General features: G+C 45.6%; 1 protein-coding gene across 13 annotated transcripts in view; it reads right to left on the reverse strand.

Moving 5' to 3' along the window:
• The window catches only part of SMG7 (SMG7 nonsense mediated mRNA decay factor), a 396,971-nt gene that overhangs the window by 263,704 nt on the left and 108,745 nt on the right, over positions 1 to 24,522 (reverse strand). For all 13 annotated transcript variants that reach the window (XM_068109497.2, XM_068109496.2, XM_068109493.2 and 10 more), the window contains exons 6-7: positions 1,062 to 1,133; positions 108 to 258 (exon numbers count right to left, since the gene is read on the reverse strand). In XM_068109497.2, the coding sequence (XP_067965598.2) occupies positions 108 to 258; positions 1,062 to 1,133 (223 nt within the window). The remainder of the gene's footprint in view (positions 1 to 107; positions 259 to 1,061; positions 1,134 to 24,522) is intronic.

Genomic DNA, 24,522 nt, shown 5'->3' on the forward strand with positions numbered 1-24,522 from the left:
AAGGAAATACTAGACAAAAAGAGCAATCGGCTACATGGAACCATTACAATATAATATTTTTTAAGATAAAAGCCGTAATTGTGCCTCATTTGCATGAGCACACTTACACCTCGACAGCTTTCGAGAGGCCTTTCTGCAAGTTGGTGCTAGCAGCTGGGAATGGAAACTTCACAGCAATGCTGCGACAATAGTAGAAAATGGAGCTCAAATGGTCCCCCTTCGACGAAGCAAGAATAGCCAGTTGATTGTAAGGCTGCCCTGCAAGAGAAATGACCACATCCTGTTAACACTCAAACCTTATTGAACAGCCAAAAACACCGATTGAATCAATGACCCTCTCAAAATGCATTGAATTAGCAAACTAGATCAGTGAATGAATGAATGAATGATCGTTTTAAGGCCATTTTTCCCGCTAGAGCGGGGGTTAGCCTTGCGGGCCCCATGACAATCATGGTTCCCTGTTTGAGGCAATGTTTTTATGGCCAGATGCCCTTCCTGACGCCAACCCTTGGTCGCCTCTTACGATGCGCAGGGATACGGTGTACCTATTCTAAACTGGGGTACACACCGGGATCATTCATCCCAGCAAGCTGGTACTCAATTTGCCGACCTCGGAAGGATGACAGGCTGAGTCAACCCCCCTGGCGTTAATTCAGCGATCGACCGGGATTCGAACCCAGGATCCTCGGATCCTAAGCCGGCATGTCTAAGCCAACACCAGGGATTAGCAAACTAGATCAGTAAAAGTTAATAATTGAAAAAGCTGGAATTACAAGTTGGTAGAGCTACCGACTTGTAAATCCAGCTTTTTCAATTATAAACTTTTACTGATTTAATTTCCCTGGATGAATCACAACAACCTGCATCAATTTAGCAAACTACATGTTAACCACCTCTTAGGGAGAAACTTTCCTGCAATGCACCTGGATTAGTAACAATATCATGATATTGTGACGCCATTAATTACATCACGACAATATGGGGATAAATCACGATTGATGGGCAGTCCAGAGTTAAAATCTGGGAAGAGATATAAAGGCGGTGCTTGCATTGTTCCTTACCATTAGATGGAACAAGTTGTGCGGCATGCCGGTAGTAGGACTCTGCTTGGCTCGTTTGGTTCCTGTATCGAGCTGCAACAACACAGATGTTCTGCCTTTTCAGCACGCAAACCTTTTGTCAGTACAAAAAAAAAAATTTATCCATTGCTGCAGCATGTCTGACAAAACACCCGTTAAAGTTTGTAGAACATTGTTATGTGTCGACCTTGGGGCACCGCAGAGAGTGTTCCGGTAACCTTGAGGGCGTCATGGCAGAAAATAAATAATGACATTGATGTACCCTTGGTGTTATTTCAAGGTGAAACCAACATACGACAGGAGACAGGAGGGTAACTTCATAAGCAATATTTATCAATCCCTACTGTCTACCTCAACCACAACAATATTAATTAAATGTAACTAACACTCAACGACTTTCCGAACAATCACAAAATTTAATGTCCAAACGTCACAGACAACAATGCAGCTACAAGTTAACTCATGACTATCGATGTGGCAATTTATCTGAAGAAAGCTGTGTGTATTGTAAATCGCAGCGGTTATAAATGGGTGAAAGGTCAGCAGTGAGCACGGTTAAAAGATTCTAGTCCAGAGGGTGCCACGACTAACAGCCGAAGTACAACAATGCAATGTAATGGTGCACCAACTTAAGCTGACTGAACAGCCACATGTTACAAGTCCTCAGAAGGTGAAGTCCTCATATCGCTGAAGCATAGAGAATACCCCAAGTCCACATGCAAATCTATAACATAGAAAATGAAGAAGGGAACTCCAAGCTGTAAAGGACAATGTGTTACTGAAAGGATAGGAGAGGTTGGAGGGCTGAATACGCTCCAAGATTATACATCAATCACCCGGCCGAGCACCTTCTCAAAAATGGCATGTAAATGACCTGAAATAGTGCCAGCGAGGGTATACAAGCTTTGCAATCTTGACTGAAACAGCAGTGCAAATCCGACAGGTACATTCCACAAGTAGAGGGAGTTTGGTGAATAATACCTCACAGGGTAGTTGAATCTCCACAGACCAATGCACAGCTGGTTGAAGTCGGTACGTTGTGGTTAGGGAATAGGCGTGTCACTGAACCTTGCCAGGTTCGCATGTACAAGAACCCCGATTCCTCCTTCACTGATCATGTCGGTTTTAAAATGTTTGCAACACTTGTAATCAAGCAGGACAGCCCAAGAGACCATGTCATAGCCTTCTCATAGTCTCCACATCATCTTTCTCAAACTGCAGGTATCTTCTTATTTCTCAAGTTGGTGTTATTGGTGTTTTGATGCGACTTAACAGGAAATTTAACAGACAATCTAGGCTTCAACAAAGCACAATTAAATATTATACTGAACCATAACAATATGCAATACAAATTAGAAAAAGCAATCAAAGATTGCAGACCCTCACCATGACTTTTTTTTTTTTTTTGGTAGTTTCCTCAATTGAATGGTTTCCTTTGTGGGTAGTTTTTTGTTCACAAAGTCTAACTTTTGGAAGAGCTCAAACACTGAACAGATCAGGATGCAACAGAACAAAAGGAACAGTAGAAAGGGTGGGAGGCACCAAAGCAGAGCTGACAGAGAAAATAGAGGGAGACCAATGGGCATGTGGATGAATGGGGGCACGAAAGGACGCATCATGTGGACAAGATGGATCTACGGAATAAAACTCTCAGGAAGGAAAAAATGGAAATTTGGAAGGAGGTCAGCTTGAGGTGTGGGAGGGGTAAGGATTAATGAAGATCATGGTTTTGGATGATGAATGATCTGAGATGGTGCTGAACAGCTGTCTTGAAGACATGGAGGGAAGAATGAGATTGAAGAGAATGCAGACATTGATTGCACAGGTGGTAGAAACGAGGAATAAATTGCAATCTGATGTGGCAAATAACCCCAGTATAACAAATAACCATTTGCTACTGGAAAAAAAGACTCCACTAAATGATCTAGTTGATTACCAAGCGAAAGGTGCAATGGTCCGACTATGGATGGATCAGATACATAATTTAGATTCACTGACAAAATGTTTCTTTCATTTTCATAAAAAGACTACCCATCAAAAGTCAAATTGAAACCTTAAAGCTTTCATCTGGAAACATTGTGATGTCACAAGATAGTATAAAGAGGGAGGTTTATAACTTATTTTCAGACTTGTTTATGGAAAATGATGATGATGACGCGACACGTTATTTCACGTCTGACTTACCCATGCTAAGTGCTGCTCAAAGGGATCAGCTTGGCTCCTTACTTTCCTGAGAAGAGCTTACACTTTTGCTTCCTTCTGTGCCTACTGGAAAATCTCCTGGATTCGATAGTCTCCCATTCGAGTTCTATAAATCCTTTTGACCCTTATCAGGCCCAGAACTTTTTGAGGTTTTTACTAGTTCTTTACATTGTGGTGAATTGCGGATGAGCTGCAGTTGAGCAGTAATTAGTTTATTGCCTAAGAAAGGAGACCCTCAGCTCATTGACAATTGGCGTCTAATTTCTCTTGTAACTTCTGATTATAAAATATTTTCTAAAGTTTTAGCTCGACGCATCTCCCCCTTTCTAGTCGTTGAATCAAAGTGATCAGAATTATTGTATCCCTTACCGACAGATGCACGATAACATTTTTTTAGTAAGGGATTTTTGGGATGTGTGTAAAGTAAAAATGGCAAATCAATAGTTAGACCCCGCAATTCACGGTTACTCTATTCGCGGAATCCGCGTATTCGCAGTTGATAAAATGCGACATGTTTCTCTATTCGCGGAAAAATGTCCCGCTAATTCGAGTTTTTTTTTCTTTCTTTTCACAGCTGTGTTCCGCGAATTCGCTGTTTTTCCAGGGCGCAAAAATTTTTTTCACGAACCACCAGCTTGACACATTCATAAAACCCATCTTTCACCAACCATGTGTAAAGCATCTGGACTTAGAGAAAAAAAAAAACATCTTCTACGAGCCACAAGCATGCCTGCTGTGTGATATGCATTTTCATGGCTTTTGCAGCCGTGAATTTTAGCTGGCGGATAATCGAGAGCTTCGCGGGATATCCCACCAGATATGTAAACAAGTCATCCTCTGCGAATTATAGAATGCAATTGCTTCATTAAATCGATTCCAGTTCGCAATTTACGGTAAAGCATCATCAGAGATGTTACACAACGAAAACGCTTCGGGGGATGTTCCATCAGCGATGAAAACAAGTCATCCTCCGCAAATGCTTCATTAAATCTATTATTGAAATTAGCAGATAGGCTCGATGCCCACAATGCTCGCAATCCTACATATAGTACAGACTGTCCTCGATCTTGATCATTGTTCTCGTCCCATTGCTTTGACCTGTGTTTTTGACTCGCGCTGCTCATCATTCAATTATGGCTCCCAAGCACAAGAACAGTGCCTGGGATGCGTCGACGACCAAGAGGCAGAAGAAAGTCATGAGCCTTAGCCAGAAAGTGGAGCTGCTCGACCGGCTTTTGAGAGGAGAGAGTGCAGCCTCTGTGGGCAGGCATTATGGGGTCAACTAATCCACCGTTCGCTACATACGGAACAACAAGAAGAGAATTCATGACAGTATTTCAGCAAGCGCTGCATCGAGTATGAAGGTGGTCACTCATGTCCAGGATGTCCACATAGAAAGGATGGAGAAGGCTCTCAGCATCTCCTCTCCACTGTGCAAACGCAAAAGAGTGCCTCATGCTGAAATCCATGGTGTACTGTTTCCTGAACCCGCATACTCTCAAGGGCAAGGACAAGCAAACTCTGCCCGTGTTTTTGAGGGCCAACCGAAAAGCCTTGGTGATGGCAGCAACCTTCCTGGACTGGTTCCATAATTGTTTCGTCCCTCAGGTGGAGGTACATGGTGGGCAAAAACCATGCGTTCAAGGTTCTCGTGCTCCTGGAAAACACTCCTGGCCACCCCACGAACCTGGACGTGGCCACGCGAATGACAAGGTGATCTTCCTGCTGCCCAACACCACCTCCCTCATCCAACCACTCGACAAAGGTGTGATTCCAACATTTAAAACGTATTACACCCGTCGCACCTTTCGTCGCATTTTGGATGCAATGGAGTCCGACCCAGGGCTCACTGACGGGCAGTGTTGGAAGGATTTCAACATTGCCCACTGCATCGGCACCATCAAGGAGTCACTGGATGAGGTGAGAGCCTCCACCATCAACGCGTGCTGGCACAACCTGTGGCCACAGGGAGTCAAACTTTACGAGCTTTCCCGATAAAGTGAGGAGAGGCATGTGATAGTCGGGTTGGCACGGCAGTTGGGAGGGGAAGGACTTGATGACATGCTGCCTGAGGAGTTGGAGGATCTCATTGCCTCACACGGCGACAAACTCCCCAAGGAGGAGTTGAAGGCCATTATAACGGTTTCCGAGGAGGAGGAGGTGGGCAGTGATGAGAAAGAGGTGCCGAGGTCTAACTTCACAGTCCAGTTCCTGGTTGAGTTGCTACATAGTATGCAGGCGCTCGTCAACAAGTTGGAACATTCTGACCTAGTCATGGAGACGTACCTCAAGTTAAAGAGGGGCTTGGACGATTTGCTTCTCCCCTACAAAGAGCTGCATCGAAACCTGCGGCAATCTGCCAGGCAGCTCTCCATTACCCATTTCTTTCACCCTGCTTCCTCCACCTCAACACCACCAGCATCCTCCTCTCCTGCCACCCTATCGATGTCCTCACCAACACCCTCAACTGCTGCCTCTCCTGTCTGTCACTCAGTGCACGACGTTGCAAGACAATCATTTGGGTCATCCTCAGAGTTTGAGGAATTAATGGGATCTTAATTCATCACCATCACCATCATCATCATTTGAAAGTTGCGTGTGTTTGTATAATTAAAAAAATTAACGGTACAGGATGGTGTTGTGTTAATTTTACTTTCACGGTTCGGTATGGTTAAGCACTTTTAATAAACTGTAAGCGCATTCCTTCAATAAATTGGAAATGGTACCTGGTGTTGTCGTTTTTTTTTTTGTTTTTTTTTGTCAGCATTTATTGTGAAACTGTAATCATGTTAGTCAGGTTGCCAAAATGTTGACCCTGCAATGTTAACTACTGCAAACTTTTTTCACGGAAATGTGTTCTATATAGTTAGAAGAGTCAAATTAGCTTGGTTGCTACTTGTGCAACGTTGAGCATTTCTCAGAATTCAAGATTGCGGCCCCCGCTATCTTGGATGTTGGCCAATTTTCAACTTTTGATCTCGATGACCTAGAGGGTCGTGTAATACCTCTTTCTAGGGGTTTTAGAGTACAGGGAGTCCATTTCTGGAGTTATTTTTTGGATACGGGGTCAATGTCAAGGTCAAAATGAAGGTCAAAGGTCAAACTAAGAAACTTTAATGTGTTGTTATTGTTCATAAGACATGACGACGGAACCAGAGACATGTGACGCACAGTACCATGACCTCTATAGAGACGATGTAACGTAGGTAGACTATTATAGACTTCACATTATAGACATTCACATGATTCACATTATTATTCTGTTATATTATATTTATATTATATATATTATACGATTATATTCGTCTTTCCCCAGGCCGCTGAAACTGTTGGAGTAAGGGTAGTCAGCATTTCATACTTCAGTGAGGTATTCCCAATACATAAAAAAATGACAGGCAATTATTTTATGAGGGTGACGATATTCAAAAACAGTGTTGCCGTTTTCCCGCTGTATAATAACCCTGGCAGTTGATTGGAGGATAAACTAAATCATTTTTTTGTTTCAGTGGAGCTGTGCTAGTCGCAGTTGTCTCGTACCCGATCTGCGCCAGAGTGTGAAAGTAAATCTTTACACACACCATAATCACTCATTGCCAATTAGCATATAATTAATTAGCATGTAATTAAATACTATATTCAGAATTGATATTCTACCCCCAGGCCGTCGCAGTCGTCATGCCTGCTGGAGAGGGGAAGTGCCTCTTCAGTCCGTGTAACGCCCAGTAGGGTGCATCAAACGCCCCATGATTTTCAAAAAGTTGTTGTATTTTAATGTCTATTCCCTCAAATGTTACACTTGTTGGTAGAAGTATGTATGCAAAAAATAGATGAAATCAGAGGTGGTCCTGGGTGGCCACCGGCCACTTTTATATATTTAGGGCCATTTAGGGCCACAGCTAAACTACTTTACAAGATAATGTAAAATTAACTACAAGATAATGTAAAATTAACCATTATACCTATATACAAAAGTAAAGTCCTACTTTTACTAAATGCCTAATATCAAACAGTTAAAACAACCTTACATGTCAATGTAAAATTAACCAAAATCGTTCTTCATATTACAAAGTTGTAGTACAGTGTTGTAGTATTGTACTTTCATTGATTAAAAGTTTGAAAATGTATTAAGCACAACGCCAATGTCACTACTCCAACTTTGCTCGTTTCCGCAAATTTGGCCTCGCTTTGCGGTCACATTCAACCACTTGAAGAAGATTTTGGAAGTGGTCTTCTCTTCTTGCAGTTGAGACAAAATCAGTTGCGAGCTTTACTGCTCTCTCCGCAGGGTCATTCACAACATTAAGCCCATCCACAATGGACTTGGCTGCCTTGAAATGCTCATTGTTCTGCCAAGTGTCAACATCCTCTGTTAGGAAGGTCATATCTAGGTGAAGAAGGTTTACTGTAAACCACGAGTCCTCGTTCACAAGATCAGCCAGGGTTGTCGCTTCTGTAATTTTTGGAAATGACGGTTTGCCATATCCAGAACCGTAGCGGTGTTTTGGAGTGCTTGGCATTTCATCTGGTTGTATGGCCAGTAACACATCTGCAAGGGCACGACGATCCTTTTGAGGAATTGCATTGCTGAACAGTGCCAAAACAACCAGTTCTGGGGTTAAATACCACAAATGTCTATCAAAGGCTTTCACAGCGCTGACTGAAATGGTTGAGTTGACAGCTTTATAGTTGAGCAGAGTCTTGTAAAAGCACAAATCAAACCATGGGGCATTTGAAGCAGACTGACATATGAGCCACCAATCACAATAAATATAAACAACAAAAACAACAAACTCCTTCAGTTTTTTCTGTTGATGTTGTGTTGTTACAGTTCCTCGAGGTAGTAGAGAAATTTGCTCTTCAAGTAGGCATATTTTGATGGAATAAAGAATCTTTGACATCCACCTTGCTTTATGCATGGCCCCTGGTCTGTGGAGTGTTCCTTGTTTTGTGACATCATCATCGAGGACTACCTGGCAGAGTTGTGCCATTTCCTTGTAGTCTTCCCTACAGTATGAAGCGCTTGTGCGGATTGTGCTTAAAACCTTGTTTTTGCAGGATAAAAGCAGCTGTTGTGCATAGTCATTGTACATGGAAATGTCAATTTTAGTTAAACTTTCATTCTTTGCATGCGATATGCGTTCCCAATTCTTCTGGAATTTTTGGAACAAAGATACTTCTGGAGACTTTGATGCCTCAATTTTGAGAACGTCAAACACATGATCCAGGATTACCTCTCCAACATGATGGCGACATGCACACCACAGAAGAGCACGGTCCAGTTTTGATTGAATGGTAACACAGGCAGCTGTAACGTGTCCAGTGTTTGATGCTGTTGTGTCAAAACATAAGTTGACAACTGATTGTTTGCACTTCCATGAATGTAGATACGTGTAAGTGTGCTCGGCAATGATGTCACCTGATGACCTATCACTTCCAGGAGGATATCTAGCCACCCCCAGTAGCTTTACATCAGTGGCATTCCCAACCAACACTGGCAATCTTTCTTCCTTGACATTCTTGTTTGTGAGCGTTGGTATCTGCTTGCCATCCCAGTGAAGTGTTGCAGCTGTTGGGGCGATCCAATTTTCTTGAATATCTTTGGCGATAGCACTTGTTATTGATCGTCGAGCCTTATCAGCAGTTGAGTACGACTTGGCCACACGACGTGGATCACCTCCTGCCTCTTGAATTACAGCTTTGGTGAGCGCAACCTGTTGAACAGGAGTTATGTTTAGTCGAGTAGCAACAGACACAACTGAATGTCTTTTCAGAATATCATGAGGAATAAAGGCAGATGTACCTGCATATGTTGATCTGTGGTGACTACGCTTCCTTTGAAACTCTGGAATCGCCTCTTCTTCAGTTTCTTCCAAGCTATCTGCAGAGTCACTATCATCAGAGCATACAGAACTAATTGTCATCTCTTGTACACTGGATGATTCATGACGTTCTCGTCTTGAAGCTTCCGCTAAGAGGCGTTTTTCTTTTCTATGATCTTTATCAACTTTCTTCTTGTCAACACCACCAAATGAGGCTACTCTGTCAGATTTCATTGACTCTAAAAATACTCTATCTTCCTCATTCTTAATGTTTGTCATTGCATCTTTTGTCCATACACCAAAGGTCTTATCAAGACGTTCATTCATGGTTTGCAACTTAGCCAAAGTGCTTGGAGATTCTCGGCGAGAAACAGGTATTTGATGCAATTTGTTATTGTCATTAAGAAGGTCAAGTATTAGTTTGCAGCATTGATGGTCTGAAAGCATAGGAATATTTGCTTTAGTGTAGAATTTTTTCAGCTGGATAAGGACGATGCTGGCAGATTTCCATTTCAGTGGCTGAGTTTGTTTGCCTTCACATATTTCTTTCTGGATGAACCACATCACGCATCGAAGAACCTGCCGGCAAGTTGGGAGGCGGACTCCTGTCAATGTACCATCTGCTTCTGTAAAAGCATTGCCAAGACCAAAAATGGCACTTGCTAATCTGGTCTTCTTATCTGCCATCTGAAAGAAAATAAAGGATATTATTAGACTACTAGTATGGGACCCACGATTAGACCTCCGATTTCATTCATGTAAAAATACAAACTAATTATCAAACCATCGTTTTTTGCATAAAATTGTTATATTTGTATTCCTCTCATCAAGACCTTCAATTTGATACCAAACATGACTAGGTTTGGGTGTAAAATAACAAAATCAAACATTTTTACATAGTGCGGCCCCGAAAATGGCCCTAAATATATAAAAGTGGCCGGTGGCCACCCAGGACCACCTCTGATTTCATTTATTTTTTGCATACATACTTCTACCAACAAGTGTAACATTTGAGAGAATAGACATTAAAATCCAAGAACCTAAGGGCGTTTGATGCACCCTAACGCCCAGGGAGCGTTACAGACATTCAAGACCGTGGCCGTGCAGAAGATCGTTGCTACAAGCAAAGTGAAACGCGATGAACTGGACACAACTCTGTCAGAAGGTTATATTCTAGCTCACAAATCATGTTACTGTAGCTATACATCGGCGAGTAGAAACAATCAACAGAGAAAGAGAAAGGCTACATGGGCTGACATTGGTGGTTCCAAGTAGAGAATAATACTGTCCCAAAGCTTTCCAGTGCAGTGAGGTGTTTTAAATTATAAGCCGTAGGCATGTTTTTGCTTCATGGAGGTAACTTGCGTTATTTGTTTAATTTACGGGAGCGATTGAGGGACCTGTCAGTTAGATGCACATACATCACCCAAATAAAGGTATGTTTCAAAAGAATATGTTGCATTATTGGACTAATATCGGCCGTAGGCGGATACTCTGCTACTTTTAATAACTAACAGAGATTCGCGGAAAAACTATGCAATATAAAATGTGACTTCAATTTGCCACTCCTGCCATGCCTACCAATCCCAAGCCATCAATCCCCCTCCCAAATCTAAAGTGCTCAACTTCCCCCTCCCAACCCTAAGGCTTTAATCCCCTTCCTACTTCCAGCCTTCAAAGACCCATCGACCACAACTCCTTGCCCCTCTCCCCCAAACAAACTCAACCCCTCCCCCCATTTCCCCTTCCTCCCAAATGAAAGTCCGAAACTCCCCCCGCCCCCACCCTCCCTCCACCTCCAAAGCCTCAACACCTTCCCTCCCACTTCATCGATCATGCCATGTTTCTTCATTCCCCTCTTTCCCCTCCCCTGTCATGTTATGTTATGTTATCACCGACTTCACAGAAACCTTACTGATATCCCTCCTCACACAATCCTCCTATTTAAACCGCAATGTACCTCTTTTCTTCTTACCTTGCACCCTCAACCTACCTGCTCTCTTTGTCCACTCTCACCAAGTGTCCAGTCCATCTCAGCCGACATTTCACCAATCTTCCCGTCAAGCTCTATCTAACCACCAATCTCCTCTCTCAGTTCATCCATTCTCCTTCTCTCCACAATCTTCAATGCCACAATCCTCCTCACCCAGTTGTTCTAGCAAACTTGCAGCTCGGGCAGAGACAGTAAAGGTGGACTGGCATTACACACGACATCCGAACCTTCCCTTTCAATTTCCTTGACATCTTTCTGTCTGACATTAATCCCTCCAGTTTCCTCCATGCATTCACACCCACCTGAATCCTCCGCCACACCTCCGCCTCCAACTTATCATGGGTCACTGTTCCACCCAGATACTCAAACCTATTTCCTTGTCTGATCTCCTTCCCCTCAAGCCTGATGTTCATTTATTTTCTTTGTTGTGTGACCCACATCACTTCCGTCTTCACCACACTCATCTTCAGCCCATGTTCCTCAAATGCCTCTTTCCGCTCCCCCAGTACTTCCTGCATCTCCCGCCCACTCTCCACCATAACAGTCAGATTGTCCGCATACGACATCTTCCCCAGAATACCCCTCATGTTTATCTTCCTGCTTACCAGCTCCATCACCATGATAAACATGTGAGTTGAGAGATCTTGTCTCAAACAGATGTTCCCATTGAACTCCTCAGGCATCCATGGACCAACCAAAACTCTTCCCTTAGTTCCCCAGTACATCCCTTCCACCAACCAAACGTCTGCTTCCGGCACTCCCATCTATCTCGGGACAGTGTTGTAGGCCTTCTCCTTGTCCACAAATCCCAATGCCATTTCACCTTGTACCTTCAACCTCTTCTCCACCAGCTGCCTCTGCTCTAACATCCAGGCAACAGCGCAGGCCTTTCATGCACTGACTACTGCAAGTGCGAGGGAGGAGTCGCCTGCTGTCGTCGTTTCATCAGCAAGCAGATGGACATCAAAGACGACGAAGGGGAGCTAGGTGTAGATGATGATGATGATGAAGAGTAGTAGAGGATTGTGACCGCTGATGGCTGGTAATACTGTGCTCAATGTCTCCATAGAGGTCATGGTACTGTGCGTCACATGTCGCTGGTTCCGTCGTTATGTCTTATGAACAATAACAATACATTAAAGTTTCTTAGTTTGACCTTTGACCTTGACATTGACCCCGTATCCAAAAAATAACTCCAGAAATGGACTCCCCGTACTCTAAAACCCCTAGAAAGAGGTATTACACGACCCTCTAGGTCATCGAGATCAAAAGTTGAAAATTGGCCAACATCCAAGATAGCAGCGGCCGCCATCTTGAATTCTGAGAAATGCTCAACGTTGCACAAGTAGCAACCAAGCTAATTTGACTCTTCTAACGATATAGAACACATTTCCGTGAAAAAAGTTCGCAGTAGTTAACATTGCAGGGTCTCATAAAGGACATATAAGGGCGGCAACTAGACGATGTGGATTTGCAGTCGAAAACATTTTAAACTTTTAAAATTTTCGTCTATAAATCAGGAACCGCCGGGAACCTCTAACGTATTCCCTTTTCCCCCATTGAAACAATAAAGCGGTATAAAATAAAAGGGATGTATTTTCATTGACTTTCGTGGGTTTTCCGTCGGCCTCGTCGGGGTTTTCCGTCGGCCTCGTCGGGGTTTTCCGTCGGCCTCGTCGGGGTTTTCCGTCGGCCTCGTCGGGGTTTTCCGTCGGCCTCGTCGGGGTTTTCCGTCGGCCTCGTCGGGGTTTTCCGTCGGCCTCGTCGGGGTTTTCCGTCGGCCTCGTCGCGGTTTTCCGTCGGCCTCGTCGGGGTTTTCCGTCGGCCTCGTCGGGGTTTTCCGTCGGCCTCGTCGGGGTTTTCCGTCGGCCTCGTCGGGGTTTTCCGTCTGCCTCGTCGGGGTTTTCCATCGGCCTTGTCGGGGTTTTCAGTCGACCTGCTCAGGGTTTTCAATCGACCTTCTCGGGGTTTTCCGTCCACCTTCTCGGGGTTTTCCGTCGACCTTCTTGGGTTTTGTCCTGCCATTTCCAGGACTTTCATCGAACTTCCTGGATTATCATCGACATTCTCTGGATTTGCGTCACCATTTGCATATTTTGCCTTGCCGTTCGCGGTTTGGTCCTCTCTATTCTTGGATTTTTGCGACTCCGGATCCCATCCCCCATTTTTCCATTGAAACAATTGCCCGCTAATCACGGGTTTCACTAGTCGCAGATTTTCCAGGAACGTATCCCGGTGAATAGCGGGGTCCGACTGTATTGGTTTGATTTTGCTCAACCGAGAGAAAGCTTTTGGCCATGTCAGTCACGTGTATCTATTCAAGGTTTTCGAGTGTTTTGGATTTGGGCCTCATTTAATCTCCTTGATAAAATTGCTTTATAATGGAATTTCTTCAGTACTCAGAGTAAACTCTGAGCTGACTTCACCTGTAAAGGTTGGAAGGGGTATCTGTCAGGGATGCCCATTATCCGGTATTATGTATTCTTTAACTATTGAGCCTCTTCCAGTCAAAGTGCGCAGCATGTTAACCGGATGCAGAAATTTGCTTCTGAAACCTGTGAAAGTCTCTGCCTCTGCTGGCGATATTTGTGTCATTGTACACAATAGTGATGAGATCAATAAACTGGTGGACTGCTTCGACTATCATGGTTTAGCTTCTTCAGCTTCGATGAACTGGAATAAGTGCCAGGCGATGTGGATAGGGGCCCATAACAGCTGCCCATGCCTGTCCTTTCAAAATGCCTCACCTGGTCATAAGACTGAGTGAAGTACCTTGGTCTTTTCATCGGCGACGCAGCAACACAAGCGAATAATTGGGATGGTCTCACTGACGCTCTCGAAATGAAAAGGCTTATTGGCTCTGCTTTCTTCCCGAGGACGAGACCTGGTCATAAACAATTTAGCAGCATCCCAACTGTGGTATAGAATCAAAGCCATTCCACCTCCTGAATTATTTCTGTGGAATATACAGAAGACCATATAGTGGGGCAACTTAGCATAACAATTGTGCATTTTGTGAGGAAAGCACCAAATTTGGCACACTAGTAAACTATCATATTATGAAAAGATCTGGATATTTGGCCATCTCAGATTCAGAGATTTGATTTTTGCAAGATTTCGATTCGATTGGGATCGAAGAGAACACCTTCTTCGTCTTCTGTACAGTGAAGTTGCCAGCCCTGAATTCTCTGGCTACATCTGGGTGCTTCATTGGGAGTGCAACCGTGTCCCTCAGGTGAACAGGCACCCACCTGGCATAGTGTGTGTGGTCTAAGGCATGAAACCATGGGACCAGTTCCGTCAGGGCATCAAGGTACATCGTGAATGAAGCCTGCCGCAGAGAACGCACGTAGACCAGTACCAACATCTCTAGTTCCAGCACAGTTGCCCAGTACTGAAAGTTGGGAATGTCTTCTCCCTGGTGACACCAGTCTTCGAACTCAGGCAGGTCTTCTGCATCATCAGCATATGTCATACAGTGGCGTTCATACGCACGGTGTTGCAGGATGTGCAGTGCCGCTGCAGTGATTTGATGGCTCATCTTGTGCGGGTGACGTGGGCAGCTCGCAGGAAGGAGTCGGCCGTCCCTGGCGTTGCAATCTCAGCTTGCAAATCTGCAAAATCTGCAAATCTTGCAAAAATCAAATCTCTGAATCTGAGATGGCCCAATATCCAGATCTTTTCATAATATGATAGTCTACTAGTGTGCCAAATTTGGTGCTTTCCTCACAAAATGCACAATTGTTATGCTATATTTAGCTTAGCTGCCAGACTAATAATAAACTTCTTCTGGAGTGTTAGACACAGGCTCCATCCAAAGATCCTGAATCTCCCCTTGGAGGAAGATCGACAGGGTTTTGTGGGCATTGTGTGCAGGGCAATGGCCTTTCGCGTCTCCTCAATCTGGCGGTTTCTCTATGGTCCGTCAGACCTAGCCAGGAGGTCCACCACCTTTATAATCCTTCCTCAACCTGCCATGCTCGACTATTCATCTGGTTTATTTCTGATTGACGTGAAATTAATCGATCTGTCCTTGCTTCAACCTTTTTTTTTGTAGCATTTTAAATGTTTGGCTTTTTTCTTTTTTCTTTTTGCCCTTTCATATACCAAAGATGTGTTTTTGAATGAACCTCTTATTCACAACTCTCTTTTTAAGAGAATAAAAATGGAACATTCTTTTGTTGATAATTTTGTCCAGAACAGTATCCATCGCGTTCGTGATTAAATGGTGGACAACATGACATGGTTGAGTGCTGCAGCACTGACAACTAAGGTTGGCACGCGGTCCAACATCATAACGTCTTTTTTTATTATGTGAAGTACTTAACATATCCCGTCAAGTGCAGGTACACTAGGAGCAATCTCCTAACACTAGCGATGGCTCCATTGGTAATGAATCAAGCCTGTGTCCCAAATTTATAACTCACCCCCACCGTAATGAAGTCTGGTACAATTGTAAAATATTTACCAAAGATAAGTTTTGGAATCATCTCACCAGCAGGTCAGGAAAATTGAAACGTATACCAGGCCTGCATTAAAGCAATCCGCCCCCCCTTAAGAACTTGGCATTGAGGGGCACATTTGCAACCCCTTGTAGAGTCGAACCAAGCACCACGACCTAGGCCGAGAGGTGTGCGCCCACCACATATTGGCCGTAGATAATCAGAGAGAAAGGGGGGCACTGTGGGGGAGGCCGGACCAGTAGGGCGGGCCATACTTTTTTTTTTTTGTAAATCAATCAAGAGAGGTGTTCATATTACGTATTTTGGTGTGTAGAACACAGATCTGAGGTTTTTTAAAATTCTGATAACCCTAACCTACATCAATTTGCAGTTGATTATTATTAAATTTTTGATTATTTTGCTATTCTTCTGGAAAAAAAGAGACGTTTTTTATTTTGAAGTTGGGGCTTTTATTTTGGTAACTTCCTGTTGGGACGGCAGTTGTAGCCATCTTGTTGCTGAAAGCTCGATGTTGAGGAGGTTGGCAATCCTTATCCATCCGTCTTCTCTTCTCTTCTTATGGCATTGCCAGTAAGTACGTTTTTGATTAGGAACCTGAGGAACAAATAGATAATAATTTTAGATGTAAATTACCTTGTTTTATATTATATTTGTTAATTGATTTGTGTACTTACCTATTGCTAGCCTGAGTTACATGTGAAGGAAAATAGTGACCTGTGAAGTGAATATTTTGATGGTTTTCTGTAATACCTGTGTAATACCTTAATATCTGTCTGTAGTGGATACTTACCTGTGTATTATTGTTTTTATTTCAGTGTGAACTACTAAAAATGGCTCAAGTCAGAACAAGGATGAAATCAAGTTCTCATTTAAGTAATCTTGTTGGCACTGGGCAGGAGCTGTTGGTGTCTGAACTGCCAACTGTGAGGGATATCCTGAGGTATGGCATCTACTTGAGGGAGCAAAGTGAAGATGACAGGAGGAACTACCCAGTGGACCAGCTCGTGTCTGACATCTACCCTGGTCTGATTTGTCAGTGGAGCAAAGCTAATGCTCTTTTCAAGCCTCCTGTTATCAATGAAAAGGTGACCATCATGTCCAAGCTCAAGGAGGTCTGGAATCGGGCAGTGAAGTTTTCTCTTGGGAAGGGCAAACTTGATGCCAAAGAGAGGTTCATTGGCAAGTTAGACAAGTTATTTGATATTTTGACTTGCAAGTGTCAGAATCTGCAATTCATTGTGGAATTCATCATTGGAGTGTATTATCCATGTTGGTTCAACGTGAAAGTCAAGCACTCCTGGATCGAAGGGCCCAGGCACATCTTGTTTCAGCTGGACTGCCTCAAGTCCCAGAGGAAGGAGGTGCTGGACCTTGTGATGCCGACTGTGAGAAGATCTGCTTCGTATGCCCACAGTGAAGCCATCCTCCAAACACTGCTGTGCTCTGAGGATCAGAAGGAGAGGACTGAGGGGGTGGAGAGAATCCTGGCCATCAGGGGAGAGGGGGGACCCAGACACTCAACTGGGGGACTCCTCTGTCAGGACCAGAAAGACACCTGACAACTGTGATGCTTCCAGCATTGGTAACTTGATCAGCTGGTCAGAAGGTGTGTCAGAGCCACCTCTCACCTGCTCCCTAAGCACCTCGGAGGTGAAGAACTTCATCAACACCCCCATGCAGGTGCTCAACTGGCCTTGCCACACACAAAGCATTGAGAGGGTTGTTAAAATGGTGACTGAGGCTTCTGCGAAGTACTTCTCACAGGAAAAGAGGGATGGAGGTATCAGGGCTCAGGAGGCCAGCAGGAGGCTGATGTCCAAGAATGAGTCAAAGCAGGACTTGTGCAACCTGGTAAAGTTCAAGAAGTAAGGAGATTGATCTTTGTAATTGTAACCAGTGATATACATGCAGTTCACCTGTTAATAAATATGTACATTTGATTTGGCTGTGTCAATATGAATGATTTCCCTTATATCTTTTAATATCCTATAAAGGGGTTCGAAAGGGTAAAATTGGCAATTTAGAAATACAAATTGATGTAGGTTAGAGTTATCCTATCCAAAAAATAAAACTCATATTTGAATTCCCCATAAAAAAACACATAATATAGACATCCCTCATGTTAGGATTTCCTTCAGATTCATTTTGGCACCTGAGTATGACCCGCCCTACCGGACCAGGTGCCTTGTTCGGTCCCCATCATGGAGTCGCCCGGCCCTGAGGCCGAAGCATTGAGCACGAATGGTGGATCGTGTTGGAAAGAGAAGATGAAGTTCTTCCTCCGGGGACTACCTCCTGGCGACCGTGAGTGGGACAGGTGGGACAGCTTGGACAGGCTCATTGGTCGTCTGAGGGAGATCTCCGAGGGGGACCTCGAGACGGAGCTTGAGGCCATTGCTGACAGGACATCGTTGAGCATGCTCGCTGGTGACATTGGAAATCATGGTGGCATCCCCAGGGGCGGCTTTCGTGCTGGCTTAAGGCATGGAGCTCGAGGGGATGGCCAAGGAAAGGGGGCTTGAAAGGTGGCCCGGTGCAGGCCGTGCTGCGAGGTTGGAGCTGAAAGGTTTTCCCAAAGCTGCTCGACAACCCCAGTATGCGGGTGTACAATGGTTGCTCAGTTTAAATCCAGATCGCTGTGCGAAACAGTGCATTGCAGGCACGTGGGCCAAACGGGATGACGACCTTGATGGTGGTCAAATGTTTGCTTGTAGGCTTGCTGTCTTCCGGGGGCGGGGGTGGGGGTCGCACCCGGATCGTAGACATGTCAATGTTGTTACACAACAGTGGGTTCTAGTTCGTCCCATCAGTCTGGAGGAGATCCAGCTAGGGAAGGATCTCTTCAGACGTGGGGCTCCCGGGGTGGCCGGGATGTCCAGCAGACTGGTGAAGGTGATACTGAATGCCTGCTTGTGCAAGATGTACAACCTCCGGTTGTTTTGTGGGTTTGTTCCCCGCTGCCTTAAAAAGCATAATACGGTGTTGATCCCCAAAACAATCAGCCACGAACACCCGTCTAATTACAGGCGTACTACAATCAACAGCTACCTCATTCGTTTAAATCATAAGATCATCGCCAGACAGTTGTCGGGGGTTTATGACCTCCATCCAGCGCAGCGAGCGTTCAGGCTGAATATTATGGTTGTGCGGAGAATATTAATATTCTCGATGGGATCCTTCGGGATCCACGCACAACCTCACCCCCTTGGTGCCTCGCTATGCTGGATGTGTTGGTCTTCGACTCAACCACGGAGGGATTATTCGGACTGCGCGAGGAATGGGTGCTCCACCCCCGTTCCTTGTGTACCTTAGCAGATCTTCGGAGGACTGCACAACCATCTTGGATTGTTACCGTGCCTAGTCCATTCCAATGACTCATGGTGTGAAGCAGGGTGATCCACTCTCTCCGATATTGTTCAACAGTGTCCTCGATGAGGTGCTGAGGAACTTACCGGAGAGAGTGGGTGTAAGGCTTGGAGGTGAGAACATCCAAGCCTTGGCCTTTGCTGACGACCTGATCCTGTGTGCCAGAACACTGGCTGGGATTCAGTCATCAATTGATGCGGCTCATGCTGTTAGCACATGGAGGTAAACTGAGAGAAATCCGTCAGACTCAATATTGCCATCGATGGTGCTAATAAGCGCTACTTAGTCGATGGAGTGCGACGGTTCGCTATCGGCGGTAAAGAGCTACGACCTTGACCAGCAGCAGAATAGTTGAAATACCTGGGGATCAATTTCCTCTCCAGGGAAGTTGCTCTAACTTATGGGGCGTCCTTGGAGGAGGGACTTGTGAACCTCAAACGGGCGCCATTAAAACCACAACAGCGGATGGTGATGCTGCGGGAGAATCTGATGCCCAAACTTCAACACGAGCTCGTACTTGGTATAGCCCGGAAAATGCTCCTTCGGTTGAATCGTCAAATGCGCCACCATGTGCGGCTCTGGCTAAGACTATCGAAAGATACTCCAGTGTCTTTCTTTCACGCCAGGGCCGTGGATGGTGGGCTGGGTTTGACCCAGTTTTGCATGACAATTCTAGTTCTGCGTGAGCGTAGACTGCGAGTGTTTGAGCGCTCGGACAGTCGTTATCTGAAAGCCATCTTCCGGACAAGCGTGGGAGATTGGATCAGGCTCAGGAACATGTGCAGCCTGCATTATGGGGGTGGGCATCCCAAGTCTGTCAAACAGGCGGATGCTGTGACGGCCCGACTGTTGTGCGCGACTGTTGCGTGAAGGACTTGAGGCGTAAATTAAGTGGGAGGCCCGCCGGGGCCCGGCCCCGCGAGGGGTGAGGGGTGAGGGGTGCATGGCGTTGCGGATGCAGAGCCGCCGGTGAAATAAGACTACTCTTTCCGTTCCTTCACTAACTCGGTGAGACGGAAATTTTGGGCCCCTGGCAAAGGGGGTACGAGGGTGTTCATGTGATCAACATCACAGGCAGTGGTGTCGGGGCCGGCTAGCTCAGTTGTGGGTGAAAAGCAAACAATAGTAGTCTGCCGGTGAACCACAGAGCACCAAAGTCAATCTCACCTCCACGTAGGTACACACTGGAAACGAACACCTTGCGGTGTTAGGGCAACACGACTCTGGCTAAGGGAACGAAAACACTCAAAATAAACCAACTGCAGAGGGCTAACAACCTGCTCAGTTCAAAGCTATTGTTATGGAAACTGCAAGCGAAACTGAAATACCAGCTGATGCTGATCATGGTTATGGTGAAGCGATGCTCCAAATATCGGAGGATGATATCAGCTCTGTGAACAGTATGATGTGAACAGTATAATAACTAGGCCAAAATAAATAATTAATGTAGGATGCTGGAATGTAAGAACACCATACACGATTGGTAAATCCGCTCAACTTGCTAAGTTGCTCGGTACAATATTGATACATTGGGGATTAGTGAATGCAGATGGACAGGGTATGTAAAAGTCAAGTTGAATTCTGGAGAGAATGTTATATTTTCAGGGAGAAGATAATTTAGACGACCATGGAGTTGCAATTATGATGTCCAATAAGGTTGAGCAAACACTACTTGAATGGAAACCGATCAATGAAAGGATAATATTGTTGCGGTTTTAGAACCCACACTTTTGTAAATAATAACTCTTGTAAATATGACGGTAAAGGTTCAAGGTTGCACCCTTAGTTAGGCCACGGCAACACGTAGGCCAACTTAGAAATTCCAGTTATTTCATTATTATGTGTTTCAGATAAGGCCGTGTTTCCAATAGTTGAATCTGCGTTGCATCAATTAAATAAGAATAGGTCCCCAATCCATTACGGCCATTTTGCGACCTCCCTCTCCAAACGACGCCATTACACGCCCCTACAGACGGTGCCTTATGTCCCTCCCAATTCTGTTACGCGCCTTGGTTAGCGTTCGCTGCCTTAGCGCCGCCATTAACCATGCAGTCGGCCCGAGGAAAAAGGGGGGGGGGGGGGGACGGGGACGCCAGGAACAAGGTGTGGCTTGTCAACCAGCCGTCAAAGGCGGAGCCGGTAAGCCCTTACCAGCCAACCAGGGCTGAGGTGAGCTCGATGGCAGGCGTGCTTTTGAAGCGCACAGAGTGATCTTGAAGCGCGATATATAAGCGCAAGCGCAAAGCCCTTTCACAGGACTGGAGGGAGAGCGCACATGGTAAAGGACTTGTTCGGCGGCGCTCTTGATGACGGATTCCTTTTGAAAGACCTGCGCGCAACGGACTCGTTGGGAGAGAGCGCTGATAACGGACTTGTAGGTATATGCGCTTATTGAAAGGACTGATCCAGGAGCGCACATTTGCGAAGGACTTGTTCGAGGCACGCGCATTGAGAGGACCTTTGGGAGAGGGCGCGTTTGGCGCAGCCATTCAAGTATTACGTGCGCTAAAGGACACGAGCCTCCCTCCTCCCCCCCCCCCCCCCCCCCCCCCCCCCGTCATATGTAAGGTCCGGTCGCGCGCCAACGATATGCAGAGCTGCCTGCCGGGTTCCTGGATGGGGGTCGACTGGAGCCTGGATCATCTACCTGGACCTTCCACCCTACCCACTACCATCCCGTGTGAGTGTGTATGTTTGTCTGGGGTTGTAAGTTAAGACTTTATAGTTAAGCCTGCCCTGTGTCCTGCTTCTTCTTCTTCTTCTTCTTCTTCTTCTTGTACATTCTTTCCTTTCCTCTTCTTTTTGATTGTAAATAAATCACCTTGTTATTTCTTGGTTTTTCCCTAATCCGATCGCCTCCGTCCTTTCTTTCCATTGAGTACCTGTGGCACGATTTCGGAACCGCTATAATCGGGTTAGTCTTTGTTAACGGCCTGAGTCGCGGCTCGCTTCGCTCGGCGTGTCCATGAACGCCGCGGCTCGGGCGGGACTCATTTCCTCGCTTCCCGGAAGGCGCTGGTAATTAGGTAATAGGAACAATTTGGCCTACCACCCTATTCAGCGCTGACCGGAAGTGACGTAATAGCTCCAGGACTCGGGACGGCCAGCTTAAAGGACAAGGGGATTAACCCCCCTTGATAAGGGGAGAGCCGACCCCTGAATCCGTAACAATATATTGTTCCGTGAATGCCCTCAGTTAATACCGTGGGCTCGCGGATGGCCAAACGGGCTTTAACTCCGAGGCGACGATCAATTGCGGATTTGACTGCAAGCACGGAAGGAAGAAGGAAGAGGAAGAAGTGGCGAGCTCTTACCTGCAGCACCAGCGGCAGCCCTCGATCCTGTAGGAAATGAAATCAAGCAAACGAAAACGGAATTTATGGTACAAAAAGAAACACGTTTATTGAACGGAACCCGACAACAATGGACGCGCCGGTAAATAAATGTCCTAAATCGGGATCCCGCACACCTCATTTCAATTACAGCACAGGGGAATTCATTAAACAAAGAAACCGTTGTGTGTGCGTCGATGGGAGCGAGCTTATCTGTCTGGCAGTGTAGCGTCGGGTCAATGTTCGAGCGCGTCGTCCGACGCAGCTCCGGTTGGCGCGAAGAAAGGCCTCGATGTGCCCCAGCTCGCCCACTGTGAGGCCCCGAACCACCCGCTCGCACCGGTCTCGTCTGCTCAGCGGCACGCCTCACTCGTCGGTCGCACGCGAGGTCCCGTTTGCTCGTAGCACCAAGCCTCGCTCCAAGCACCAAGCCTCACTCCAAGCACCAAGCCTCGCCCCAAGCACCAAGCAGCAAGAGCACCAAGACCAAGGGAAGAAGACATTGCCCGCGAAGAACCCAGGGAAGACGACGAACGAACGAACCAAGAAAGCCCGCGAGCAAGTCGTTTTGTCACCCGCGGTGTGACGTCAGCTCTCTCGCGTTACCAATCAGTCCCTCGCTTTTTTGTGGTCTTTCCCGCCTTCTGTCACCGGAACTTCGCCCTCCAATCAGCGACCTGCTTCTAAGTCGTGGTTTTGCGCCTTCCGCACTGATTGGCCGAGTGTCCGCGCCTTCCGCACTGATTGGCCGAGGTGTCCACGGCCGGTGGCTAATCAGTGTGCTTCTCCAGCCTGCCTGGCACGATGTTTGTCGCCCACGGTGGCATATTACATGGCTGCTGCCTGTTGCCCTTCCAAAGTCATTGTTGTGGCGGAGGGGAATTAATTAATGTGTGCACTCATGGATCGATCTAATGTATATGAGTGTGTTGCCATAAGGGACACTGGGTTGCTCAAAGAGGGAACGACACACAAGGGAGTTTTACCCATAATCCCTGTACTAATTAGCATGCCCCGCGCCCTCATGGCGGGGACACAGATACAACTTATTCCGACATTCAGGCGACACATAAATTACAGGTGAGGTTCCCTATCACGCCAGTCGAGCACCTACCTATGCAGATCTACCTGGCTCCAGATATTCCTCTACCCCTAATTCATAACAATATGCTAGATTTTTCTCCAAATATGTGAAGATTTCTGTGATTCAAGCTTATGCACCTACTAATGATGCAAGTGAGGAAGACAAAGAAAGGTTCTATGAACAATTATAGTCAGTGGCCGACGGGGTCCAAAAACACGACTTATTGATAATAATGTGTGATCTCAACATCAAAGTGGGAGACAACAACCGAGGATATGAGAGTGTCATTGGAAGGCATGGATTAGGTGATAGAAATAAAAATGGAAAAACGCTTATTGAATTTTGTGGACTCGATAATTTTGTGATAGCTGGCACCATTTTCCCACACAAGGTAAAAAATAAGAAAACATGCAGCTCCCCAAGAGGAAGGGCAAAGGACCAGATCAACCATGTGATGGTAAGCAAACAACATAGGACATCAATAATGGACACCCGAGTCATGAGGGGTGCAGATATTGCAAGTAACCATCAACTAGTGCGAACACAAATCAAACTGAAATTAAAGAGAAAACAAAATACCAAGAAGAATCTCACAATAATTCACCAAATGTCTGTCCGTCCGTTCGAAGGTACCGCAAAAACGGCTCAACCGATCGCAACGATATTTTGGATGGGTATTCCTGGGACCCCTGGGAGTAAAATAGGCTCTATTGTTTTTCAAAGTTTTCAAAGTTTTCCAAGTTTTCCAATTTTACAGTTTTACAGTTTTCCCAAACACGATAGAATAATATTTACCGATATGAACAGTGATCTGGCTTTTGTTGAAATTCTACAAATACTGTTTAGTCTACATGCCAGGAGAGAGTAGATCGACTCCTGACGAACTCTTCCTGTATAAACGTGCGGCTCCGAAGTAACATGGCAGCGTGTGCAAAGCGACTGAGAAACAGGTGTAGCGGCTGCTTCCGTGTTACAGATTTGGCACGCACTCTTCACACATAAACGGGCGACTGCGAAAGACGTGCAGCTGCCGCTTCCATTTTGCAGAATTCAATCATTTTTTAAAATGGGCGCCATGTACTGTTTAGATTTTGATGATTTGCGTATGATACGATTCAACGGATGTTTATATGAATCGTTTAAAATAAAAAAGCCTTCAATTTCTGATATTTTGCCTTTTCATT

This window comes from Myxine glutinosa, chromosome 3, assembly GCF_964187855.1.
Source record: "Myxine glutinosa chromosome 3, kmMyxGlut1.1, whole genome shotgun sequence".
NCBI classification, from domain to species: domain Eukaryota; kingdom Metazoa; phylum Chordata; class Myxini; order Myxiniformes; family Myxinidae; genus Myxine; species Myxine glutinosa.